A 25,057-nucleotide genomic window follows, 5' to 3' on the forward strand; every position below is an offset into this window, starting at 1 on the left:
TATTTGGCATATTGGGTACGCCACGGGGAGTTTGCCAGACTCTGCCGTGTGGGCAGGTTACATTCGGTAGCCTGCCAGGTTGTCCAAAGTAAGAAAACCATAATGCACAAAAGGAAAAGGAGAGAGAGAGAGAGAGAGAGAGAGAGAGAGAGAGAGAGAGAGAGAGAGAGAGAGAAAGAAAGAAGGAAAGTGTCTCCCATAGAGGGAGGCTGGGGGTGGGGGCTGGGGTGTTGGGAGATGGTGGTAAGGAAACAGGGGACATTGGTGGTGGGAAATGTACACTGGTGGAGGGATGGGCGCTGGATCATTGTATGACTGAAACCCGATTATGAACAGTTTTGTAATGGTCTATTTCACAGATATTCAATTAAAATTTTTAAAAAATGGTAATGTGGAGTTCATGCCCAATCCAATCACCATCATCAATGGCTGAATAAAAAGAACTACTCCTACATTTAAAAAAAGGGGGGGGAATGAAGGAGTGGCGGGAGGGATGGTGTAGGTGGGAGCCAGGAGGCTTAAGGAGAGCAAGGTTCTAGGTGGTTCTGATGATTGCTTTGGGGCTGGCGGGTGTGTCTCTGTTGTAGAGCATTTGCCCTGCGTGTGTGAAACTGGGATTGATTCAAAACATAGCAACCCCTGGGAATGACTGTTCCCCCCCAAAAAAACAACAGCAATCAAGACTGTCCTACTTTCTACAAACATTTTCTGGCTATTGTTTCTATGAGGCTAGTGACGTCTTTTGTCCATCTTTTTTTTTTCCTTGTTTTTTTGGGTCACAACCTGCATGCTCAGGGGTTCCTCCTGGCTCTGCACTCAGGAATTACTCCTGGCGGTGCTTGGGGGACCACATGGGATGCCAGGGATTGAACCTGGGTCGGCCACATGCAAGTTAAACATCCTCCCTGCTATACTATTGCTCCGGCCCCTTTTGTCCATCTTTCTGTCAGGTTATTGGTCTTTTCCCTGAGATTTGAGGAATCTCTTTATATTTTTGGTATTTATTCTAAATCACCTGATTTTATTTTATTTTATTTTTTGGGTTGTTTTTGTGTCACATCCAGCAGTGCTCAGGCCTTAATCCTAACTGTGTGCTCAGGAATTACTCTGGTGGGGCTCTAAGGACCATATGGAGTGTGAGGGATTGAACTTGGGTCACATGCAAGACAAGCACCCTCCCCACTGCACCCTCTCTCTGGCCCAATCTCCACCTTACCCATGGTTTGTTTCCCTTACTCCCTCTCTGGTAAGAAATTATTACACTGCTGCATTCTTATGTAGTCAAATATGCCACTCTTCTTTCCGGAGTGATTGGCACTTTTAGCATCGCAAAAAAAAAAAAAAACCAACCCACCTGAACGTAAAGTAACAAAATAGGAGACTAACACCCAAGAATGGCCGAGATTGGTACCAGGAATTTTACTCCATGGCTTGGAGGCCAGTCACACATGCTAGGAGAAAAGGGAGCTCAGATAGAGAAGGGAGCACCAAATAAAGGGTGTTGGGAGGATCCTCCCAGGATGGGAGAAGCATGCTGAAAGTAGACTCTAGACCAAACATGATGGCCACTCAATGCCTCTTTTGCAAACCACAACACCCAAAAGGAGAGAGAGAGAACAAAAGGGAATTCCCTGCCACAGAGGCAGGGTGGAATGTGGGGGATGGGGGTAGGGATACTGGGATCCGTGATGGTGGGAAATGGGCACTGGTGGAGGGATGGGTATTTGATCATTGTATAATTGAAACCCAAGCACAAAAATTTGTAAGTCTACAACTGTACTTCATGATGTCTCACTAATAAAAATTAAAAAAAAATACATTACTCCCAACATCATATAAAAGAGCACATTTTACTTAAAAAAAAACCCACCCATGTCTCTGCTTATAGAGAAAATTGTCTACATTTTATTTTAAAATTCTTAGTTTGGGGTCTGGAGCAATAGCACAGCAGGTAGGATGTTTGCCTTACATGCGGCTGACCCGGGTTTGATTCCCAGCATCCCATGTGGTCCTCCAAGCACCGCCAGGAGTAATTCCTGAGCGCAGAGCCAGGAGTAACCCCTGTGCATTGCCGGGTGTGACCCAAAAAGAAAAGATATATATATTAAAAATAAAATAAAATAAAATTCTTAGTTTTGCTTTCATTATGGTGTGAGGTGGGTATCAGCCGATTCTACTTTTTTTGGTTTTTTTTTTCCACACAAGGCAGTGCTCAAAAGCTTGGAGGTTGCACCCAAAGGTGCTTGGGAGACTGTGCAATACCAGGGATTGAATCTGAACCTTCTGCATGCAAAAGATGTGCTTCATCCTTTGAACCGCCTCCTGGGCTCTTTCCCGCCCTTTGGCTACTTAACCCCCTTTTTCTGACCTGTCAGGAGGCAGCCTCATGAGGGAGCAACTCAGCGATGAGGCACCCAATGAAGAGAAGGAGAACTAATAAGCGTGCTGGTGTGAAAGCTGATGGCGTCGATGTTGGCCCACCATGAGTAAAAGGGTTGGAGTGATAGCACAGCGGGGAGGGATGTTGCCTTGCACTCGGCCAACCCGGGTTTGATTCCCAGCATCCCATGTGGTCCCCTGAGCACTTCCAGGAGTAATTCCAGAGTTCAGAGCCAGGAGTCACCCCTGTTCATCGCCGGGTGTGACCCAAAAAAGCAAAAAGACAGAAAGAAAGGGGCTGGAGCGATAGCCCAGAGAGGAGGGTGTTTGCCTTGCATGCGGCCGACCCAGGTTGATTCCCAGCATCCCATATGGTCTCCCGAGCACTGCCAGGAGTAATTCCAGAGTGCATGAGCCAGGAGGAACCCGTGTGCATTGCCGGGTGTGACCCCCCCAAAATAAAAGAGTAAAGAGTAGAAGTGGATCAGAGTCAGCCGGAAGTGATCCTCAGGGGAAGTTGCAGGAGGAAGCCAAGACCCATCTGGGGAGACGCCGGCCCCAGTGACCATGATGACCTGACGGACACTCAGGACAGTCGGTGACTAAAGTAGCATCGGGAAGACCGCCAGGAGTTGGGCTGGCCACACTGCAGGAAACCGGTCAGGTGGGAGTTGCCGAGCAGATGGCTCCCAGCTCTCTTGCCTGCTCTTTGGTCCAGTGGAGCACTGTCCAGGCTGGCAAATCCTGAGCTTCAGCAAAGCCTCCAGGCGACCCTGGACCTGAGCTCACCACGCCAGGAGCCAGGGTAGGACCTGGCAAGAAGAGAGGCAGAGAAGACGGTGGTGGGAGACGGGGGTGGCGGGGCTAGGTTGTCACTTTCTCTTGCAGGAAGAGAACTAGTGAAGGATCTCAGGATCCCTCTCATCTGTGGGATATGGAGGGACGGGCCAAGGGAATGGTTTCAAAGGATGCCAAATGGAACTGGAAATGTCCAGTAAGGAGGCGGGCGTGGGTGGGGAGAGTGATGTGGGCTGGATGGAACATATGGGTGGTCCTGGAGGGACCTGGACACTTTTTTTTAAAAATAATTTATTTATTTATTGAATCACTGTGGGAAAAGTTACAAAGCTTTCAGGTTTAGGTCTCAGTCATGCAAATACCAAACACCTTTCCCTTTACCATTACTTATTTTTTACCACGAAGAACCCCAATAAAACCCCACCCCCACCCCTCCCAATGCCTGCGAGGCAGATGAATTCTAGTTGACACTCTATCTGCTTTGATTAGATTCATCGTTGCAATAAAAGATGCACCACTATTATTTAGAGTTTACCCCCTCCCCCCAAATCAGACAAGCCGAGAAAGCATTGTGAAGTGATTCACTTTCTACAGCTGGGTTCAAGAATTAAATGTTGGTTTTGGATTTCCGCTATTTTGCTAATTAACCCTGGAAGTATTTCTACCGAGAGTCAGATAATTAAGAGATTGGTTTCTGTGCTCTGGAGTCGTGGCCGTGCTGGAGAACCGCTCGTGGGGGGCAACTGGTGGCCTCAGTAGGATGTGAAGGACGGACCGGAACGCCCCCCTTCCCATGAGGTTTTAGTCTCCCCCACACCCCTGGCTCACACCTGCTCTCCACAAGGCACCCATGTGGCCGCCATCTTCTTTCCAGAGAGGAGAGGGCGAATGGGGCAACACCCTTTCCCCTCCGGGCAGACATGATGGCCTGGATTAACGCATAGTCTGTTCACTTTTCTGCTCCAAGCTGCTGGGTTCTGCATTAAGTCCTTGTGCTTCTGGGGCCGTGGCTGTGCTGGAGAGCCACTTGTGGGGGGCAGCTGGTGACCTCGGTAGGGCGTGAAGGACGGACCAGAACGCCCCCCTTCCCATGAGGTTTTAGTCTCCCCCACACCCCCGGCTCATACCTGCTGTCCACAAGGCTCCCATGCGGCCGCCATCCTTCTTTCCAGAGAAGAGAGGGCAAATGGGGCAACACCCTTTCCCCTCCGGGCAGACATGATGGCCTGGATTAACGCATAGTCTGTTCACTTTTCTGCTCCAAGCTGCTGGGTTCTGCATTAAGTCCTTGTGCTTCTGGGGCTGTGGCCGTGCTGGAGAGCCGCTCGTGGGGGGCAACTGGTGGCCTCGTAGGGATTGAAGGACGGTCCGGAACGCTGAAGGACGGACCGGAACGTGACCTGGACACTTTTAAAAAATGATTGGTTGAGATTCTATTTCATTTATTATTAAATAAATAATAATTTACTTAATCTAGCCGTGGCATATTCGATATGCCCCAAACAGTAACAATAACGGGTCTCATTCCCCTGACCCTGAAAGAGCCTCCAATATGGCAGCGTTGGGAAAGATGAGTAAGGAAAGACTACTAAAATCTCAGGGCTAGGACGAATGGAGACGTTACTAGCACCTGCTTGAGTAAATCGATGAACAACGGGATGACAGTGATATAGTGATACAGTGATGATTATTATTGGGGCGAGTTTTGGACACTTTGCTGAGGGTAAGGTGTGATTTTATAAAACCAGAAGCATAACTACTGTAACCATGTGGCCCAAACTATGATAAGTACATTAAAAAATTTTTTTTTTGTGGGGGAGGGTTTGGGGTTTGGGCACACCTGACGATGCTCAGGGGTCACTCCTGGCTCTGCACCCAGGAATCACTCCTGGCAGTGCTTGGAGGACCAAGTGGGATGTAAGCACCTCACCCACTCTCTCCTATCTCCACCCTTCAAATAATTATCTTTAAAAGTTGATTACGGGGCTGGAGCAATAGCACAGCCTGTAGGGCGTTTGCCTTGCATGCAGCCAACATGGCTGACACAGGTTCGATTCCCAGCATCCCCCGAGCACCGCCAGGAGTGATTCCTGAGTGCATGAGCCAGGAGGAACCCCTGAGCATCGCCGGATATGACCCCCCCAAAAAAGTTGATACACCCAGTCCTTGATCCCTGGTGCCGCATTTCCAAGTGTGTCAGCAGCTGCGCTGAGTTTTGCGTCTTTGGGAACACGACGATGTGTGTGATCTCCAGCATGACCCAACCAAGAGGGCAAGCACCACACACCGCTGTGTGAGTGACCCCCTTCCTTGCACCAGCAACGATGCCGAGAGGCAGAGAAGGAGAAACAAGTGCAGACATTCTGGCCCATCCAGAGGTGGGAATAGCATGTTGCTACTGAAAAAATGGTCCAGGGGCTGGAGCGATAGCACAGCTGGGGAGGGCATTTGCCTTGCACGTGGCCGACCTGGGTTCGATACCTGGCCTCCCCTAGGGTCCCCCGAGCACTGCCAGGTGTGATTCCTGAGTTCATGAGTCAGGAATAACCCCTGTGCATCGCCGGGTGTGACCCCAAAACAAACAAACAAACAAACAAAAAGAAAATGGTCCAGGGGTCAGAGTGATAGTACAGCGGGGTGTGTAAACTCAAAAAAGACAGCAGCGGCAGCCTATCTCTCCTGCTGTCTGCATTCGGTAGTCCCATGCCGGTTCCCCCACCCCGGGGAGGTCGATGGTGATGGGCAGGTGAAGGAAGGAAACAAGGGCCAGGCTGGTTGGTCTTGGTTGCAGTTTATTCCAATCCTCTCTCCATCCACTCCTGTCTCTCTCCTCTGCCTCCCCCATGCAACTTCATTCTCCTTCTCGGTCCCCCCCTCATTCTCCTTCTGGCTCTGGAATCTGGATCCCATTTCTCCTCCTTCTGGAGTCTGGATCCTGATCCCCCAGCCCACTCTTACAGTCTAGTTAAATCCCAAAACATGAGGGGTTGGGGTAACAATTACACATAGGTGTGGTCACAATCAATAGGGGTAAAGTTCTTTCCATCGGGGAAAGCAGCTTCGAGGACAGATATTCTCTCAGCAGGACGACCCACCCTAGAACGGAATCCCCTGGGTGTGTTTCTCCTCTCCTTGTCCAGCAAACATATAAGCATACATAATATAAATCATTTTGTATGGACACATTAAGAAATACCTTAAACTTATACAATTGCTCTCCTAGGGCCATCTCAATCTCAGACTACAGTGCTCAGGCCAGATAGTCTTTCCGATTCCTAGCAGGATCCTAGTCTCGTCGTTACCTTCGGATCATGACAGCATTTGTCTATGATCAAGCTCTTAACTTATATTTAAGAATCGTTGGATTTTGGCCTGGCCCATTTCGATACCAGGGTAGCTCACCACTTGCCCTGGGTCCATTCAGTCCTTCGTCGGGACCCTGCTTCTGGGGTGTTAGGAACCAAGGGCAAATGAGGCTTAAGTCAAGAAAGCAGATGCCCAGGAGTGAATAATATTCAGAGCCAATTAAATCCCAAGTTACAAAGCATAATATTAATGGTCTTCCTGTATCTATACAAAAAAGGACATTGCTTTAAAGTAAACTATTCAAAAGACATAAGGAGAGGAGGAAGACAATATTTCACTCGTATATATAAAATCATAGATTTCTGAGGAATCTGACCTTACAAGTTAACAGAGTCTGATTAGGGGAAAAAGCTGACTAACTGGTTGGGGAAAAGAGAAGAGAGAAGTGGTTACAGATAAACAAAGGAATAGGAGTGACTTGGGAGCACTGTGATGGGTGTAACCTGATAAACCTAATCTCCTTGTGGCAAGGGAGAAAGGACAAAGCAATGTCATCCTACAGCAGGGAGGGCATTTGCTTTTCTCACAGCAGACCCGGGTTCGATCCCCAGTATCCCATATGGTCCCCCGAGCACCGCCAGGAGTAATTCCTGAGTGCAGAGCCAGGAGTCACCCACGTGCACTGCCAGGTGTGGCCCAAAAAGTCAAAAAAGAATAGAAAAGGGTCGAGTGGGACTAGCAAAAAAAAAAAAACCTTATTAATGGGATGAGACAAGGGACATTACCTATTGTAAAAGGGGTGGTTTAATATAGTTTAGTTTCTAATTTTGAGGTTTCTGGGCCACACCTGGCACTGCTCAGGGCTTACTCCTAGTTCTGTGCTCAGGGCTCCCTCCTGGCGGCACTCAGGGGACCATACAGGGTGCCAGGATCAAACCTGGATCAGCCATGTGCAAGGCAAATGCCCTCCCTGCTGTGCTGTCATGGCTGCCCAGGGTGAGGCATGCCTTGAAGCCATATAGGAAAGAATGTGGGGAAGAATGTGGGGGTTAATCAGGCCAATAGCCATTAGCTCGGGGGCGGGGGGGGCGTGCCTTGCATACGCCTGGTCCGAGGTTCAGTTCCTGGCTGCCCCCAGCACTGCTGGACAGTAGCACCTGGCTCTGTGGCCCAGTCTCCACATTCCAATAGGAGGCACAGAGAGGTTAAGGAATTTGCTTACAGATACACAGCCAGAAAAGTGTGGGGTGGGATCCAAACTAGGGCAGGGTTGTTTTCTTTCTCTTTTCTTTTTCTTTCTGGGTCAAACCTGGCAATGCTCAGGGCTTATTCCTGGTTCTGCGCTAAGGAATTACTCCCGGCAGCGCTCCAGGAACCCTGTGGGATGCTGGGAATCGAACCCAAGTCAGCCATGTGCAAGGCAAAAGCCCTCCCGACTGTCTTTCAATGTCTAACCTTTTTTGTTTGTTTGTTTCTGGACCACACCCAGGGAGTCACTGTCACTGTCACTGTCCATCTATTGTTCATCGATTTGCTCGAGCGGGCACCAGTAACGTCTCCATTGTGAGACTTGTACTCAGGGCTTACTCCTGGTTCTGTGAGTAGGGATTACTCCTGGCAGGGCTCGGGGGACCATACTGAGTGCTGAGGCTCAAACACTGGTCATCTGTGTGCAGGGCAAGTACCCTACCTGCTATACTATCACTCCAGCCCCCCAGTGTCTAATCTTTTAACTATTGAAACATTCAGACCAGTGTGTGTGGGTGTGTGTGTGTGTGTGTGTGTGTGTGTGTGTGTGTGTGTGTGATAGCTTTATTTCTCTACATCCTTTTGTTTGTTTGGGGAGAGGGGCTCACTTGGCATTGCTCCTAGTTATTCCTGCCTTCTGGCTCGGTGTTACTGGGGTTTGAACCCGGGCCTCCTGTTCCCAAAGCCTGTGCTGTAACCATTGAGCCATTTTCCTGGCCCTTTCAAATGCTTTATCTACAACACAGAACCATGAAGACCCTCTGAGGAATTGCTGCCTCATCTGTTTCTTTTGCATCCCTCCCTGACCAGAGCCTGCTGGGAGCACGGGCGGGGAACGAGTGGGACTTTGGAAGTAGGGTTCTCCCCACCCCCATGCCAGCTGCAGGATGACCTTAGCCAAGCCCTTTCTCCTCCATGACCTCCGCCTCCCTGCACAGAGCTAGGACAGAGCCCGTGACCTCCACGGGTCCTGCTTAGAGATTCTCCCCTGCTCTCAGTCTATTTTTGCCGCATGCCTCTCCCAGGGGCCGATGGGCCTGAGCTAATTTCCCCGGCTGGCCCTGATCCAAGCAGCTCAGGTGGCGAGTGCCCAGCTAATGAGGCCAAGGTCATGGACCAGCGAGCCACTCTTGCAAGAAACTGTTACTCGGCCGCTGCTGTTGGACCAGGGCTCCCCGCCGGGGGCTAAAACTGGCTTGGGCCGTTGGTCACTCCCAGTAGGAACTCCTGGAGGGAGGGGTCCAAGCAGAGCACATGCAGCCAAATCATGGGGACAAGAGGGGAGTGTTGGAGAAGAATTAGGGAGAGGACCTGATTTTATTTTTTAATCCTTTTAGACCATATGCATTGTAATTAATTGATTGATTACTGAATTACCATGCGCTAGACCATTACGAAGCTGTTCAAGCTTGGGTTTCAGTCGTACAGTGCTCCAACGCCCATCCCTCCATCAGTGTACATTTCCCATCATCAATGACCCCAGTTTCCCTCCCCCAAACCCCAAAACTCCTCCCTCTGCCCCCAGACGGCCTCTATGGCAGGCACCTCTCTCTCTCTCTCCCTTCCTCCCTCCCTCCTTCTCTCTCTCTCTCTCTCTCTCTCTCTCTCTCTCTCTCTCTCTCTCTCTCTCTCTCTCTCTCTCCCCTTTTGCTATTGGGCATTGTGGTTTGCAATACAGATACTGATAGGTTGTCATGTTTGTCTCTTTACCTACTTTCAGCACTCAGCTCTTGTCCAGAGTGATCATTTCCAGCTATTAATGTCATACTGGATCCTTCTCTATTTTAACTACTTTCCCCTCTGCCTAGGGCTGGAGCGATAGCACAGCGGGTAGGGCGTTTGCCTTACACGCAGCCAACATGTCCGACCCGAGTTCGATTCCTCTGCCCCTCTCGGAGAGCCCCGCAAGCTACCGAGAGTATCTTGCCCGCACGGCAGAGCCTGGCAAGCTACCCGTGACGTATTCAACATGCCAAACACAGTAACAAGTCTCATGATGGAGACGTTACTGGGCCCGCTCGAGCAAATCGATGAACAACGGGAGGACCGTGATGACCGTTATGACCCCTCTGCCTCCGCCACCCCCCAATATCAAATTCCCACTTGTGGCTCCTGGCCCCTGTTTTCTCTGGCCGTGGGTATTAATTTCATATTATATATTTATATATCCCACAAATGAGTGCAGTACACCTGTCCCTCTCCTCTGACTCATTTCGCTCAGCATGATACTCTCCATAGGACCTGACTATTTTTTTTTTTGCTTTTTGGGTCACAAATCCAGCGATACTCAGGGGTTACTCCTGGCTCTGCACTCAGGAATTATCCCGGTGGTGCTCAGGGGACCATATGGGATGCTGGGAATCGGACCCGGGTTGGCTGTGTGCAAGGCAAACGCCCTACCTGCTGTGCTATTGCTCCAGTCCCAGGACTTGACTATTGAGTGAGTGTGTCCTCTGCTTGCAAAACGGACACAAATCTGGGTGAACTGGTAAAGAGAAGCAATTCTATTAGAAGGCAGAGGGGGGCTTGGGGAAACTCAGTGCTAAGCACCTTCATTGCATGAGTTTGAACCCCAGCGCTGCTGCTGCCTCTCCCTCTGAGCGCTGCCCCCGATGCTGGGCTCAGGGGTCACTTCCAGCAGGGCTTAGGGGAGCTTGTGCTGGTCGCTGAACCTGGCCCCGTGCAAGGCAAGTCCCTGACCAGCTGCCCTATCTCTCTGGCCCCCTGTGATGAGCATTTCTTCACTAGATTCTGCTAAGATGGACAAGCTCCTCATCCTCATGGTGCAAATGACAGTGTTGACAGAGATAAGTGAAGGAGATTTGCTCGAGTGAGGGCCGGGAAGAGAGCTCAGTGGGCAGGACCTGCTGGTAGTCCTCCCCGGAAGGAGGACAGGAAGTGCCGTTGGGAGGGGCCTGGAGGAAGGGTCTCAGGAGCACAGTGGAGCAGGAACCCGGGAGCACCAGTGGTTACTGCAATGCTTGGGAGACTTGTCTGCACAGCTCAGAGGAATGGAGGCTGGGCTACCAGGGTAGGAGCAGGAGGCAGAGAGCCCATACCCTCACCCCTTCTGTGTGTGTGTGTGTGCAATGTGCCTGCGTGCTCGGGTGTGCGCGCGTGTGCTGGACCCCACCCACCCATACCCTGCACAAGTCTGTCCTGAAGTGGGGATGCCCCCAGCCCCACTCCGGGTACTGTACCTGGCTGTCCTGTTTCCCTGACCTCCAATTTAGAGCCAAAATAACAGAGACAAAGGGGCTGGAGAGAGAGTATAGTGGGGAAGGTGCTTTCTTCGCAGGAGGCTGATCCAGATTCCATTCCCGGCATCCCAGGAGGTTCCCCGAGTCCCTCCAGGGGGGGATCCCTGAGCACACAGCCAGGAGTAAGCCCTGAGCGCTGCCAGGTGTGGCCCCCAAACCCAAACCCAAAACCATCCATACAAAAACCCCAATCAGAGACAAAGCAGGTTTTGCCCACCCCCTCGCCCCCCGCCTTTGCAGAATGCCACCATCAACAGGTCCCTCGGGGGCCTTGGGCGCCCTGGGCACCAGTGTCCTGTGCGCGCTCTCCCCTCCTTTGGCTCCTGCCAGCCGCCAGGCCCCTCCCCGCCGGGGCCGGACCAGCCCCGGTGACGTCAAAGCAGCCGCTCAGCCCTCTCCAGGGTCCAGCTGCAAACGGTGTTGCCGGCACAACGATGCCACCTCCTGTCCCCGCAGGGTGGTGCTCCGGGGCCGGAGGATTCAGACCCTGTCTGGTCCCCCGAGCCTGTGTGGTCCCGGAACGCCTCCCTTGGGCACGTTCCCGACCACCAGGCCTCGGTGCCTCGGTGCCAACCCCACCCTCAGGGGTCTTCCTTCCCCTCTCGCCCGTCCACTCTGAACGGGAGCTCAAGTGCCACTTCTTCCGGGAGGCCTTCAGGGGCTCCACTCCTCCAAAGCGCCCCACTTGGGGCTGGAGCGATATAGCACAGCGGGGAGGGCATTTGCCCTGCACGCGGTCGCCTGGGTTCGATTCCCAGCATCCCATAGGGTCCCCTGAGCACTGCCAGGAGTAATTCCTGAGTGCAGAGCCAGGAGGAACCCCTGGGCATCGCTGGGTCCCTCCCTGACCCTTAGGGGACGCATGCAGTTTGTCTGTGACATTGACCCTGTGAGGAGATTTGGTGGGTTCCTGGTTTGCCCCACATGTCACGCAACAACAACAACAACAACAACAACAGCAACAACAGCAACAGCAACAACAAGATTATTAACAGGACAATGATACAGTCAATTTTATTTCAATCTCGGTGAAAAAAAGTCTATGTAAAACATATGCTCATCAGGTTTATGCCCTCTCTCCTCTCCCCCTTCCTCCCTCCCTCTCCTCTCCTCCTTCCTTTCCTCCCTCCCTTCCTACCTCTCTCCCTCCCTTCATCCTTCCCTTCTTCCCTTCCTCCCTTCCTTTCTGTTATTTTTTTTCCACACCAGAAGTGCTCAGGGCTTACTCCTGGTTACATGCTCAGGGATCTGTCTTTTTTCGGGGGGAGCTTTTTGGGTCACACCCAGTGATGCTCAGGGGTTACTCTTGGCTCTGCACTCAGGAATTACTCCTGGCGGTGCTCAGGGGACCATATGGGATGCCGGGGATTGAACCCAGGTTGGTTGTGTGCAAAGCAAACACCTTCTACTGTGCTGTTGTTCCAGCCCCTCAGGGATCAGTCTTGACAAGACTTAGGGGATCCTAAGGCAAACGCCCTACCCGCTGTGCTATTGCTCGAGCCCCAAGCCCAAGAGCATTGTACTGGAGAAAAGACGGGTATAGAGACAATATTATTCCATTTATCTATAATCTTGAAAGAAAAATGACAATATAATCACATTTATACATAATTCAGGCTGGAGCGATAGCACAGCAGATAGGGCATTTGCCTTGCACCCGGCCAACCTGGTTGACCTAAGTTCGATTCCTCCGCCTCTCTCGGAGAGCCCGGCAAGCTACCGAGAGTATCTCGCCCGCACGGCAGAGCCTGGCAAGCTCCCCGTGACGTATTCGATATGCCAGACACAGTAACAACAAAGTCTCCAATGGAGACGTTACTGGGCCCGCTCGAGCAAATTGATGAACAACGGGAGGACAGTGCTACAGTGATATACATAATTCTAGAAAATCCCGTATTTACAGGTATGCATGCTATGTATTTATATTGTATCACTATAGTGACAAACTGCCAACCAGGGGTTGCCTAGAGATGGGAGAGAAACAGATTGGAAAGAGGCAGAAGGAATCTCTGGGTGTGATATGCATGTTCTGTGTCTTGATTGTGGTGCCATCTGTTAAAGCTTTTGAATTGTGCATTTACATCAGAAACAGTTTTCTCTGCATACTTTAAAAATTATTTTTAATTTTATTTTTTATTGGTTCACCATGAGGTACAGTAACAAAGCTTTCATGTTTGAGTTTCATTCATACAGTCATCCAACACCCATCCTTTCACCAGTGCACATTATCCACCACCAAAATCCCCAGGATCCCCCTTATCCCCCCATTCCACACCTCCCCCCTGCCTGTGTGGCAGACAATTTGCATAATACTCTCTTTCTCTACTTTAGTTACCTTCGATATTTCGAGACCAGACCCACCACTGCTAAACCTGCCAAAAAGGGGACAATGTGTTTTGTATGGCTTGTTATGGATACAATACGCTCTAGGAATTCTAAAATTTTAATAATTGGGGTCTGAAGAGGTCACTGCAGCAAGTTGCTCGGGTCTGAGGTTTGTTAATGTGTCTCTGGATCGTGGCCGTGTGGGAGCTTAAGTAGTCGGTGGCCAGGTGTTGCATCATCCCAGAGTCCCATTGGTGCAGGGGAAGGAGGAGTGCCCACTCCTCCCCGGTCCAGTGAGGCCCAGTGTTTGGCACCACCGCCACTCGTACCTGGAGCTTGTTGCTGACTTCTAGAAAATGGCAGCCGCCGGAGTTCCTAGTGGGGTAGGTGGACGGACAGCACCTACCCCCGTCTGGAGCAGCCCGGCGGAAACGGCCTATTGCAAATTCCAGGGCCAAGTCATACCTGGTTATGCTTGGGGGTTATTTCTGGTTCTGCACTCAGAAATTACTGCTGGCATTGAATGAGGGAGCCATACGGGATGCTGGAGATTGAACTTGGGTTGGCTGCGTGCAAGGCAAATGCCCTATGACTGTGCTCTTGCTTTGGCCCCAGGAATGTTTTTATTTATTTATTTATTTATTTTTAATTTTTATTAGTGAGACATCATGAGCTACAGTTGTAGACTTACAAATTTTTGTGCTTGAGTTTCAATTATACAATGATCAAATACCCATCCCTCCACCAGTGCCCATTTCCCACCACCACAGATCCCAGTATCCCTCCCACCCCCCATCTCTCCATCCCACCCTGCCTCTGTAGCAGGGCATTCCCTTTTGTTCTCTCTCTCTTATTGGGTGTTGTGGTTTGCAAAAGAGGCAATGGGTGACAATGATGTTCGGTCTAGAGTCTACTTTCAGCATGCTTGTCCCATCCTGGGAGGATCCTCCCAACACCCTTTATTTGGCGCTCCCTTCTCTATCTGAACTCCCTTTTCCCCTAGCATGTGTGGCTGGCCTCTAAGCCATGGAGTAAAATCCAGGAATGGTTTTTGACATGAAAAATTTTGTGATCTGGGCAGCTGTGTTCTTTCATTCTTCCTTATTTTCAAACCATCTACTGTCCCCACCAAGCCTTTGGAGTTTTATTGGAATTTCATGGTATCTCCATGCACCCTGGCCCCAAACAGCACTAGGGATTATTGGCCACATGGTCCAATAATCATCACAGCACAGCACAGCACAGCACAGCACAGCACAGCACAGCACAGCACAGCAACACAGCACATCACCACCACTATCAGGTGTTAGTCAGTGCCAAGAAAAAGAACCTACTTGAAAGTGAAGCTGAGACAGGAGAGGCAGGTCCACAGACCCAAGGGAATGAATTCCTCCTTGCCAGTCATTAGTGCATAAGAAGAGTCAATTGTTACAACATCTAGTTCATATTTTATTTATTTTAGGCACGTGACATACAATATTGATGCTGGTAGGATTTCATGCATAAAACATCTCAATATCACACCCTCCACCAGAGTGTCAGTTCCCCTTCATTGTTCCTGTACCATTGCCCCTTCCCACCCTGCCCCTGTCCCAACACACACACCCAACTTCCTCCTACAGTGATAGGCTTCTTTCTAAAGACCAGCTCTCAGTTTCCATCGACTTTGGGTATTTCCTGTTCCCTTACTCTGTTTCTTTATAACCTACATCCGAGGGAGATCATTCTGTACTCAACATTTAGGTCTTTGGGGTCCTCTGATGATGTTCAAAGGTTGCCCATGTGGGCTTCTCATTGTTCATTTATATCTCAATATTCATATCCTGAATCTCTTCTTTAGTACCAAGCAGAAGGATTCTCTTCCTATTCTACTTCCCTTTCCTCCTTTATTCCAGGCTTCAAGTTCCTGACTTACATTTTTATTTATTTATTTTATCATTATAAGTTTTATTATTTTTTTTAATTTTTATTAGTGAAACACCATGAGGTACAGTTGTAGATTTACAATTTTTTTGTGCTTGGGTTTCAATTATACAACAATCAAACACCCATCCCTCCACCAGTGCCCATTTCCCACCACCACGGATCCCAGTATCTCTCCCACCCCCTATCCCCCATCTCACCCTGCCTCTGTGGCAGGGCATTCCTTTTTGTTCTCTCTCTCCTTTTGGGTGTTGTGGTTTGCAAAAGAGGCATTGAGTGGCAATCATGTTTGGTCTGTAGTCTATTTTCAGCATGCTTCTCTCATCCTGGGAGGATCCTCCCAACACCCTTTATTTGGTGCTCCTTTCTCTATCTGAGCTCCCTCCAAGCCATGGAGCAAAACTCCTGGTACTAATCTCGGCCACTCTTGGGTGTTAGTCTCCTATTTTGTTACTTTATGTTCCCCAGATGAATGCAATCTTTCTATGTCTATCCCTCTCTTTCGGACTCATTTTGCTTAACATACAAGTGGTACTACTTTCCACATAGTACCACTTGTATGTAAATTTCATGACTTCATCTTTTCTAACAGCTACATAGTACTCCATTGTGTAGATGTACCAAAGTTTATTTAACCAGTCATCTGTTCTTGGGCACTCAGGTTTTTTCTTAAAATTTTTTTAGAAGCTTTAATGAAATAACTGTGATTTACAAAGTTCTTGATAGTTGAGTTTTAGGCATACAGTATTTCAACACCAACCCCACCACCAGAGTTCCCCTGTTCCCTCCCCCCACCACACCCACAGATAGGCACATTACAAAGTTTGGTGGTTTCAGCTTAGATCTCATCTTTTCAGTGTTGTTGAATCTGTGCTGTGGATGTACAGTTATTCCACTCTCCATCACCCAGAAAACCAAAGACCTGACTTCTGTTCTTCCATTTCTTTCCTTTCTCTTCTTCTTCCTCCTCCCCTTAATTTCTTGCCTGCTCTGTTCTTCTCTTCCCTATACTCAGAGGTCACGGGTGATCGAGGCCTCCCCTTTACAACATGACATTTGCTTGGCCAGTTATTCTCTGTAGCACAGATAAGTCAGACCATCCCGCGTGGGACCAGGCAGGTTTTTGTTAGGAAGGCTTTTGTTGCGTTATACCCTTCTCTCTCTCCCAAACATATCTTGCCTTATGTGTTCTGCCACAGAAAAGAAAAATGTTCAATCCCTAAAAAAGTTCAGTCCCCTAGCATTATCCCCACCTCTACTGAGGTCTCAGGGCACATTTGCCCCCACGCCTTGCTCTGTGGGTTACTCGGGGTAAGCTGAGATCTTCAACAGACTGCCCTGAATCTCGGCCACCAGCTCCCTGATCCCCTCCAGCTCCCTGGTCCAGAGTCTCAGGATCTCTGCTTCCTCTGTCTTTGCTCCCTCCTTCAGATGCTTGGATGCCTGCCTTAGGTCGTAGGCGTCCATCAGAGCACAGAAGCCAGAGGCGGCCCCACTCATAATCTTTTCAGTGCGCGTCATTGTCTTAGCAGTGTTGCCCAACAGTCTATGTGCAAAGCTGCTTTTTGGAGTTGAGTTTTGGGTGGCAAGAACATGCCTCCAAACCCTTTTTAAGCTTGTGAAGTTGCTGCATAATGAAAAAAGTCTCCTCTGGTTTTGATGGAGAACCCCCACGGTCACCAGAAGAGGATCGCTCCCCATTGTTTTCATGGCTCTGGCTTTGGCTGTTATTGATGACATGTTCGTCTGCTCCACAGCGCTGGTGGTCACAGTTGTAGCAGTAGCTATGGCCCCCAGCCCCAGTGCCATTGTGGACAGGTCCACACTCAGGCCTCCTGTGACGGGAGCCAGACCAAGGCCCACAAGGGACACGATGCTAGACGCCAGCCCGGCGGAGCTGGCCACCACGTTGGCCACAGTACAGGCCTTATGGACCTGGTCAGACCTGTCTGCGAGCTCTCTGAGCAGTGTAATGCGCTTGCTGAGTTTCACTCTCACTTCAGGAAACACTTTCAAGATCTTCTCCCTGAGTATGGCTATCTCTGACGGGGGTGAGGTGTGATAACTGTACACCCAAAACAGACCCGTTAACGCGATGATAGACATGTTAGCCAGAGTACAGTACTGATAATAGCAAAACAAAAATAAAACAAGGAGAAAAAAGAGCACTGCATTCTTGACCTTCTGCTTCTGGTGGTGGTCCTCGCTGCCTTCCAGGGCTATGAGTATTTTGTGCTTCCTCAGACTTTCACGAAGTACCTCTCCCTCCTCTCTGGAACAGAGAAGCAGTGACCGGTAAGTAGCATGGCGATATCAGCGTTGCCTTACTCACAGCCCTGCAAGATGAAGACCCTGAGGCTGGGTGTGTGGCAGTTACTCGACCAAAGTCATAGAACCCCTCTTCCCACCCCGTTTGCATCCACCTCAATCCCTGGCCATTCGCTGCTAACAAAGGACACAGAAGAAAGATCTCTCATCTACTGGAGAGAAGGTACAACCTCAACTTAAGCAAAGGCTTCTCCCGACCAGGAGGAAACTAGCTCAGGGCGGCAGAATGGGTTCCTTTGTGTTTCCCTGTGGAGGTACCTGGATAACTCGATTTCTTCCATGAATGCCTCCCAGGCATTATCCTTTAGTAGACACTGCAGGATCTCTGGATCCATGATGATTTGGAGAGTCCAAGCAAAACGTCTGTGCACTGGATGGAGACAGAGGACACGAGTTGAGAGGACTGCAGTGGGCTAGAGCGGCAGCACAGCGGGTAGGGCGTTTGCCTTGCACATGGCTGACCCAAGTTTGTTTCCTCCACCCCTCTAGGAGATCCAGGCAAGCTACCGAGAGTATCCTGCCCGCATGGCAGAGTCTGGCAAGCTTCCCGGGGCGTATTTGATATACCAAAAACAGTAACAACAAGTCTCACAATGGAGACATTACTGGTGCCTGCTCGAGCAAATCCATGAACAACGGGAGGACAATGACAGATATATATATATATATACACACACATACACATACAGATATATATATATACACACACATACACATACACACATATGTCACAAACAACAGGAGGAGAGTGCTTCAGTGGAGATATATGTGTGCATATATATATACATATATATATATATATTTATCACTGTCACCGTCCTCCAATTGCTTGTCAATTTGCTCAAGCGGGCACCAGTAACATTTCCATTCATCCTGGTCCTGAGATTTTAGCAGCCTCTCTGTGTCTTTCCCAACTCGCTGAAGACTCTTACAGGGTCAGGAGAATGAGACCTGATATTGTTGCTGTTTTCGGCATATCAAATATGACATAGGCAGCTTTCCAGACTCTGCTGATATATTTATAATATATAACTGTATTATATATACGGTATATAAGTATAATATAAAACTATTTTATTTATTTATTTATTTATTTATTTATTTATATATATTTTGCTTTTTGGGTCACACCCGGCGATGCACAGGGGTTATTCCTGGCTCTGAACTCAGGAATTACTCCTGGCAGTGCTTGGAGGACCATATGGGATGCTGGGAATCGAACCCGGGTCGGCCGCGTGCAAGGCAAAAGCCCTACCCGCTGTGCTATCTCTCCAGCACCTTAAACACACATCTTATAACTCCTCATTGACTTATTCCAGGAAACTTGGACCCAGTTTTCTTATCTCTGTGACACCCCAGCCTCCGGAACTTTGCTCTGGCTGTACTGCTCCTCGATGGACTTTCCCCAACCAAAACACCTGGTGAAAGTTCACCTGTCTGTAGACGCCATCTTAAAAATGGTCTTTAGGGGGGCCAGAGCGATAGTACAGCGGGGACGGAGTTTTCCTTGCATGCAGCTGACCTGGATTCAATCCCTGCATCCCATATGGTCCCCCAATCACTGCCAAGTAATTCCTGAGCCAGGAAAAAAAAAAGGCCTTTGCTAGCAGGCTTTGTCCCTCTCTGCCCAGCATCCCTGCAAGGATGCCCTTTCCTGTGTGTAGTTTTCCTTGTGTGAAAGCTCTTCACCCATCTCTCTCCACACCCAATTCTGAGCCTGTCTCTTTTTTGACAAGCTGTACCTTGTCAAACCAAGGTGAAACGGATCATCAATGTCAAGGACCAGACAGAGAGATCGAATGACCAATGAAAAGGGTAGGAAAAAACCTCCTCGCCCTTACAGGAATTTATAGCTCTTCTTGGAAGTCAGCAGAGACATCGTCTCCAGACTTCCTTGTTTACTTGATTCAGCTAGCTGGATCCTAAGTGAAAAATAAGACCATTAAGCAATCCTTCAGCTGAGAAGTCAAGAAAAATCTCTTCTTCTGAAAACCCCTAATTTGTACTCAGTCAGATGAGCTTTTCTTGTGATACCATGTGAGTATCCAGCAACAGAGGCAGAACAAGATGGAGCAGTGGGTGGTGGACAAGAACACTGGAAAATGCATTGCTGTTTGTGTGAAGGAAGAGGAGGACGAGGGCAGAAAGACAGCACGGCCAATACACCAACGATAAGACAAAAATCTCTCGGTAAATCAATCAACCCACTAACTAATCAACCAGGGCAGTGCAGTCCAGTAGGGGAGAGCAAATGGGCTCCCCAGATGCAGCCATTGGAAAGGGTTTAATTCTCGTGGGTCTGGGGAAGGCTTCGAGAGCTGGTGCGGTTTCCTGTTGGGGGCCAGTGAGCAGCCGAGAGGAGGTCGGGGCACCGGAAGGCCCCACAATCTTTCCCATCGATGGAGGAACCTGAGTTGGTGAAACGGTCCTGGCTGTGCCTCCTGAGCCGTCCTGGGAGCCCCCGGATTGGTCTTTCCTTCCTCCCAGCCCCTGGTCTTAGCTGAGGTGATTGAATGTGGGGTCTGACCCCCACGGGGGCATCTCTCATTGTTTCTGGGTCTCTCCCCCATACACAGGATGCAGGAGGGTCCGTCCATGTCCTTAGGCTGCTACTCCCCTTTAAGATTTTTTTCAATTAAAGACATGAACACACACATGTAGGATAACAATTGATTTATCCTTTCTCCCTTGCCACAAGGAGCTTAGGTTTATCAGGTTATACCCATCACAGTGCTCCAGAATCACTCCCAACCCTTTGTTTATCTGTAACCACTTCCCTATGCTCTCTTCTCCAACCAGTTAATCAGCTTTTCCCCATAATCTGACTCTGTTAATTTGTAAGGTCAGATCCTTCTAGGACACTTAACGTACAATTCAAGTTAATATTACTTTTCTCCTCTCCTTATGTCTTGTGAATAGTTTACTTTAAAGCAATGTCCTTTTTGTATAGATTCAGGAAGACAGCTAATATTATGCTTTTGTAACTTGGGATTTAATTGGCTTTGAATATTATTCACTCCCGGGCATCTGCTTTCTCAACTTAAGCCTCAGTTGCCCATAGTTCCTAGCACCCGAGAAGCAGGGTCCTGATGAGGGACTGGATGGACCCAGGGCAAGCTGTGAGCTACCTTGGCACACACACTCACACACACACACAATTACACACACACACAATTACACACACACACACACACACAATAACCTCCCCCCCAAGTTTTCTCTAGAAAGGGTGAGTGTGAGGGCTCAGCACTGTGTCTCCCACTTTCACAGGCAGTCCCTGGATTCGGGGCATACAGTTCTGCTCTAGGGTTGGGGAAGAGCCTTGCCATCACCCAACTCCTTCTCTCTTATGAGACCCCGGGAAAGTCATTCCCCTCCTTGGGCCTCAGTTTCCTCCAAAATCTGGCACTGAGCAGGTGCCCGGACTCAGGTGAGTGACACCAAGGCTGAGTCCTGTGGTCTCAGAGACAAGCTGATCCTGAGTCTAGACAGAATTCCTCTGTCCCCTCAACTGGGAAGCAGGACCCTATTATCCCGGGGCCAGAGCACAGAGGGGACAGGCTCAGATACCCACCTCTGCTGCCTCCAAATTTCCAAAGTGAGGAGCTCCACTCTCGCAAATTCACCTGACTTCTGGGATGAGTATAACCTGATAAACTGGACACGAATACTAGAGGTGTTGGGGTGTCCTGCTGAGCCCATCTGAGAGACCCTCTTTGTTTAGGACCCAGGGCAGGGCAGCTGTCACAGAGACCTGGGATAAATTCCAGGCTCTGTTATTTCCTTGGGAGCTGGACTAATCCTGAGCCCGAGTTCCTTGTTGATTTTCCCTTTCTCAAGAATCCTGTTCTCAGAGCATTGTTCTGAGAAGAAGTGAGTGTGTGTGTGGGGGGTCCCCTCTGCCCAGCTTACCAGGGTGGAGGCTGAGGGATCCACCTCAGGCTGCAGTGATGAGAGGATGCAGGACCCGCAACAACAGGCTGGAGGAGAGAGTTCACAGCCTCCAGCTGATATAGCCTGGAGAGAGAAACTGAAACCAGTGCTTGGAGCAGACAAAACTGGGAAATCAATACTTATTCCCGGCAGGCAGTAAGGAAATAAATCACACCACATGCAGTGCCCAGGGCCCCTGAGCCTCTATTCCACCTTCTCTTCAATGTTTTGGATGGGGAGAGGTGTAACCTGGCAATGCTCTTGCTTACTCCTGGTTCTGCCCTCAGGGACACTCCTGGTGGGCTCAGGGAAGCATATGGGGGTGTCGGGGGAGAGTTTGGTTCTGCTGCCTGCATGGCATCCCTTGCCACAAGGAGCTTAGGTTTATCAGGTTATACCCAACACAGTGCTCCCGAGTCATTTCCATTCCTTTGTTTATCTGTAACCACTTCCCTATGCTCCTTCCCCAACCAGTTAATCAGCCTTTCCCCATTTCCCCCATAATCAGACTCTGTTAATTTGTAAGGTCCGATCCTTCTAGGACACTTAACGTACAATCCAAGTTAATATTACTTTTTTTCTCTCCTTACGTCTTTTGAATAGTTTACTTTAAAGCAATATCCTTTTTGTATAGATACAGGAAGACAGTTAATATTATGCTTTTGTTACTTGGGATTTAATTGGCTTAGAATATTATTCACTCCCGGGCATCTGCTTTCTCAACTTAAGCCTCAGTTGCCCATAGTTCCTAGCACCCGAGAAGCAGGGTCCTGACGAGGAACTGGATGGACCCAGGGCAAGCTGTGAGCTACCTTGGCGCACACACACACAGACACACACACACACACACACACACATGCACCCCCCCCAAGTTTCCTCTAGAAAGAGTGTGGGGGCTCAGCACTGTGTCTCCCACTTTCACAGGCAGTCCCTGGATTCGGGCACACAGTTCTGCTCTAGGGTTGGGGAAGAGCCTTGCAATCTCCCTACTCCCTCTCTCTTATGGGACCCTGGGAAAGTTATTCCCTTCCTGGGCCTCAGTTTCCCCCCAAAATCTGACATTGAGCAGGTGCCCAAACTCGGGTGGATGACACCAAGGCTGAGTCCTGGGGTCTCAGAGACAAGTTGATCCCTGAGTCTAGACAGAATTCCTCTGTCCCCTCACCTGGGCAGGAGGCCCCTATTGTCCCGGGACCAGAGCACAGAGGGGACAGGCTCAGATACCCCACCTCTGCTGCCTCCAAATTTCCAAAGTGAGGAGCCCCACTCTCACAAATCCACCTGCCTTTTGGGGTTACCTATTCTCCTGGACACGAAGGCTAGAGGTGTTGGCGTGTCCTGCTGAGCCCATCTGAGTCCCCCCCCCCCCTCTGTTTAGAGCCCAGGGCAGGGCAGCTGTCACACAGACCTAGGATAAAATCCAGGCTCTGTTAGTCCCTGGGAGCTGGACTAACCCTGAACCTGCCTTCCTTGTTGATTTTCCTTTCCTCAAGAATCCTGTTCTCAGGGGGCTGGAGTGATAGCACAGCAGGTAGGGCGTTTGCCTTGCACGCGGCCAACCCGGGTTCAAACCCCAGCATCCCCTGTGGTCCCCTGAGCACTGCCAGGAGAAATTCCTGAGTACAGAGCCAAGAGTATCCCCTGCGCATTGCCGGGTGTGACCCAAAAAGCAAAAAAAAAAAAAAGAATCCTGTTCTCAGAGCATTGTTTTGAGAAGATGTGAGTGTGGGGGTCCCCTTTGCCCAGCTTACCAGGGTGGAGGCTGGGGGATCCTCCTCAGGTTGCAGAAACGGGAGGATGCAGGACCCGCAACAGCAGGCTGGAGGAGAGAGCGCAAGCCTCCAGCTGATATAGCCTGGAAAGAGAAACTGAAACCAGTGCTTGGCGCAGACAAAACTGGGAAATCGTACTTATTCCCGGCAGGCAGTAAGAAAATAAATCACACCACATGCAGTGCCCAGGGCCCTGGAGCCTCTATTCCACCTTCTCTTCAATGTTTTGGATGGGGAGAGGCGTAACCTGGCAATGCTCTTGCTTACTCCTGGCTCTGCCCTCAGGGACACTGCTGGTGGGCTCAGGGAAGCATATGGGGGTGTCGGGGGAGAATTTGGTCCTGCTGCCTGCAAGGCAAGAGCCTTGCAGGTTGTATTATCTCTCCGATTCCCTCATCTTCTTTTCAGCCCAAGAGAGGCTCCCAGTCCCCACCACAAGCCCTGGATTCGAATTTCTCTCAACCTTTGCTGCCTCTGAGGGGCTTCAGGGAATAAATATGATGGCTGTGCTGAAAACAATCAATCACAATCACAAATCATCCCGTTATTCGTCGATTGCCTCGAGCAGGCCCCAGTAACGTCTCCTTCATCCTAACCCTGAGATTATATTCAAGGCTCTTTAGGAGAATGAGACCCATCATTGTTACTGGTATTTGGCATATTGGGTATGCCACGGGGAGTTTGCCAGACTCTGCCATGTGGGCAGGCTACATTCAGTAGACTGCCACTTTGTCCAAAATAGGAATGAGATAATAAGATGTCATAATAAGATGTCGCGCGGCCGCGAATGCGGCGGCGCGGTTCCGGGAGCTGGTTTTTATAGTCTCTGAGTCTTGGCCGCTGATGGGATTACACGGCGCCAGGGGCCCAGTTGGTGGGTGTGATCCCTGCCTACTGGAATTTGGAGGATCTGGGTGGAGGATGCTCGGCCCCAATCCGAGTAGGCCTGGAGATCTCGGCCCCGGAACCCGTGTGGGGCTGGAGCAATAGCACAGCGGATAGGGCATCTGCCTTGCACGCGGCTGACCCGGGTGCTGAAAACATTTTTGCTTTAATTTCTCACCTAATTTCCACCACCTCTGAGACTCCAAAGACTCATGAAGTTGCTCTCAGGAAATGACTAAATACATATCGAGCCCATTCATGATAAGAAATTCTCCCCGCAAATTGAAATGGAAGTAGCAAATCTCAAGGTAGTAATGGCAGCGTAACCCACAGCTGGTGTCATACTCAATGGTGAAACACTAAATGTCTTTCTGCTGAAATCAGGCAAACGGTCAAGTGCACTGCTGCCGCTCTTATTTGACAGTTTTAGAAGTCCTCTCCACAGAAATAAGACAAGAAAAAGATATCAAAAGAATCCAAATTGGAGAAGAAGTCAAAATATCGCTATTTGTGATGACAGGGGACTATACATTAAAAACCCTAGAGACTCCACCAAACTCTTAGAAATAGTAAAACAATTCTGTGAGGTGGCAGGTTGCCAAATTAGTCCAAAAATTTTATGGCATTCCTGTTTCTGAATAATGAACTAGAAGAAAAAGAATTGTTGAAGGGCCTTTGACGAGGATGCAGAACAGACCCCCAAATCTCAAGCCTGACGGGCAGTGTCATGTGTTTGAACAAGTAGGGGGAGTGAGATGTTAGCATCCTTTGACTCAGAACACGAGCTCACACCTCCTTATTGTAGACCCTAAAGTTTTAGGGACACAAGACAGTATCACAAGCAAGCTCACTCATTGGTCCAAGGTCAGGGAACTGCCCTCAAACCATGGCCATGATCAA

General features: G+C 49.6%; 1 protein-coding gene across 2 annotated transcripts; it reads right to left on the reverse strand.

The window, feature by feature from the left end:
• Positions 1-14,927: 14,927 nt before the first annotated feature.
• Positions 14,928-23,345, reverse strand: LOC130044881 (apolipoprotein L3-like). Of its 2 annotated transcripts, XM_056137541.1 has the most exons (4): positions 23,252-23,325; positions 21,480-21,584; positions 17,826-17,937; positions 14,928-17,511 (listed from the first exon to the last, which is right to left on the reverse strand). In XM_056137541.1, exons 3-4 carry the CDS (start codon positions 17,900-17,902, stop codon positions 16,542-16,544), a joined length of 1,047 nt encoding a protein of 348 aa, XP_055993516.1. In that variant the 5' UTR covers positions 17,903-17,937; positions 21,480-21,584; positions 23,252-23,325; the 3' UTR covers positions 14,928-16,541. The 2 variants fall into 2 exon arrangements, with proteins under 2 accessions (XP_055993516.1, XP_055993517.1); XM_056137542.1 differs by lacking the exon at positions 21,480-21,584 and having other exon boundaries at positions 23,252-23,345.
• Between the last annotated feature and the right edge of the window lie 1,712 nt (positions 23,346-25,057).

This window comes from Sorex fumeus, unplaced genomic scaffold (genome assembly GCF_029834395.1).
Source record: "Sorex fumeus unplaced genomic scaffold, SorFum_2.1 ptg000125l, whole genome shotgun sequence".
In the NCBI taxonomy this organism is placed as follows: Eukaryota; Metazoa; Chordata; class Mammalia; order Eulipotyphla; family Soricidae; genus Sorex; species Sorex fumeus.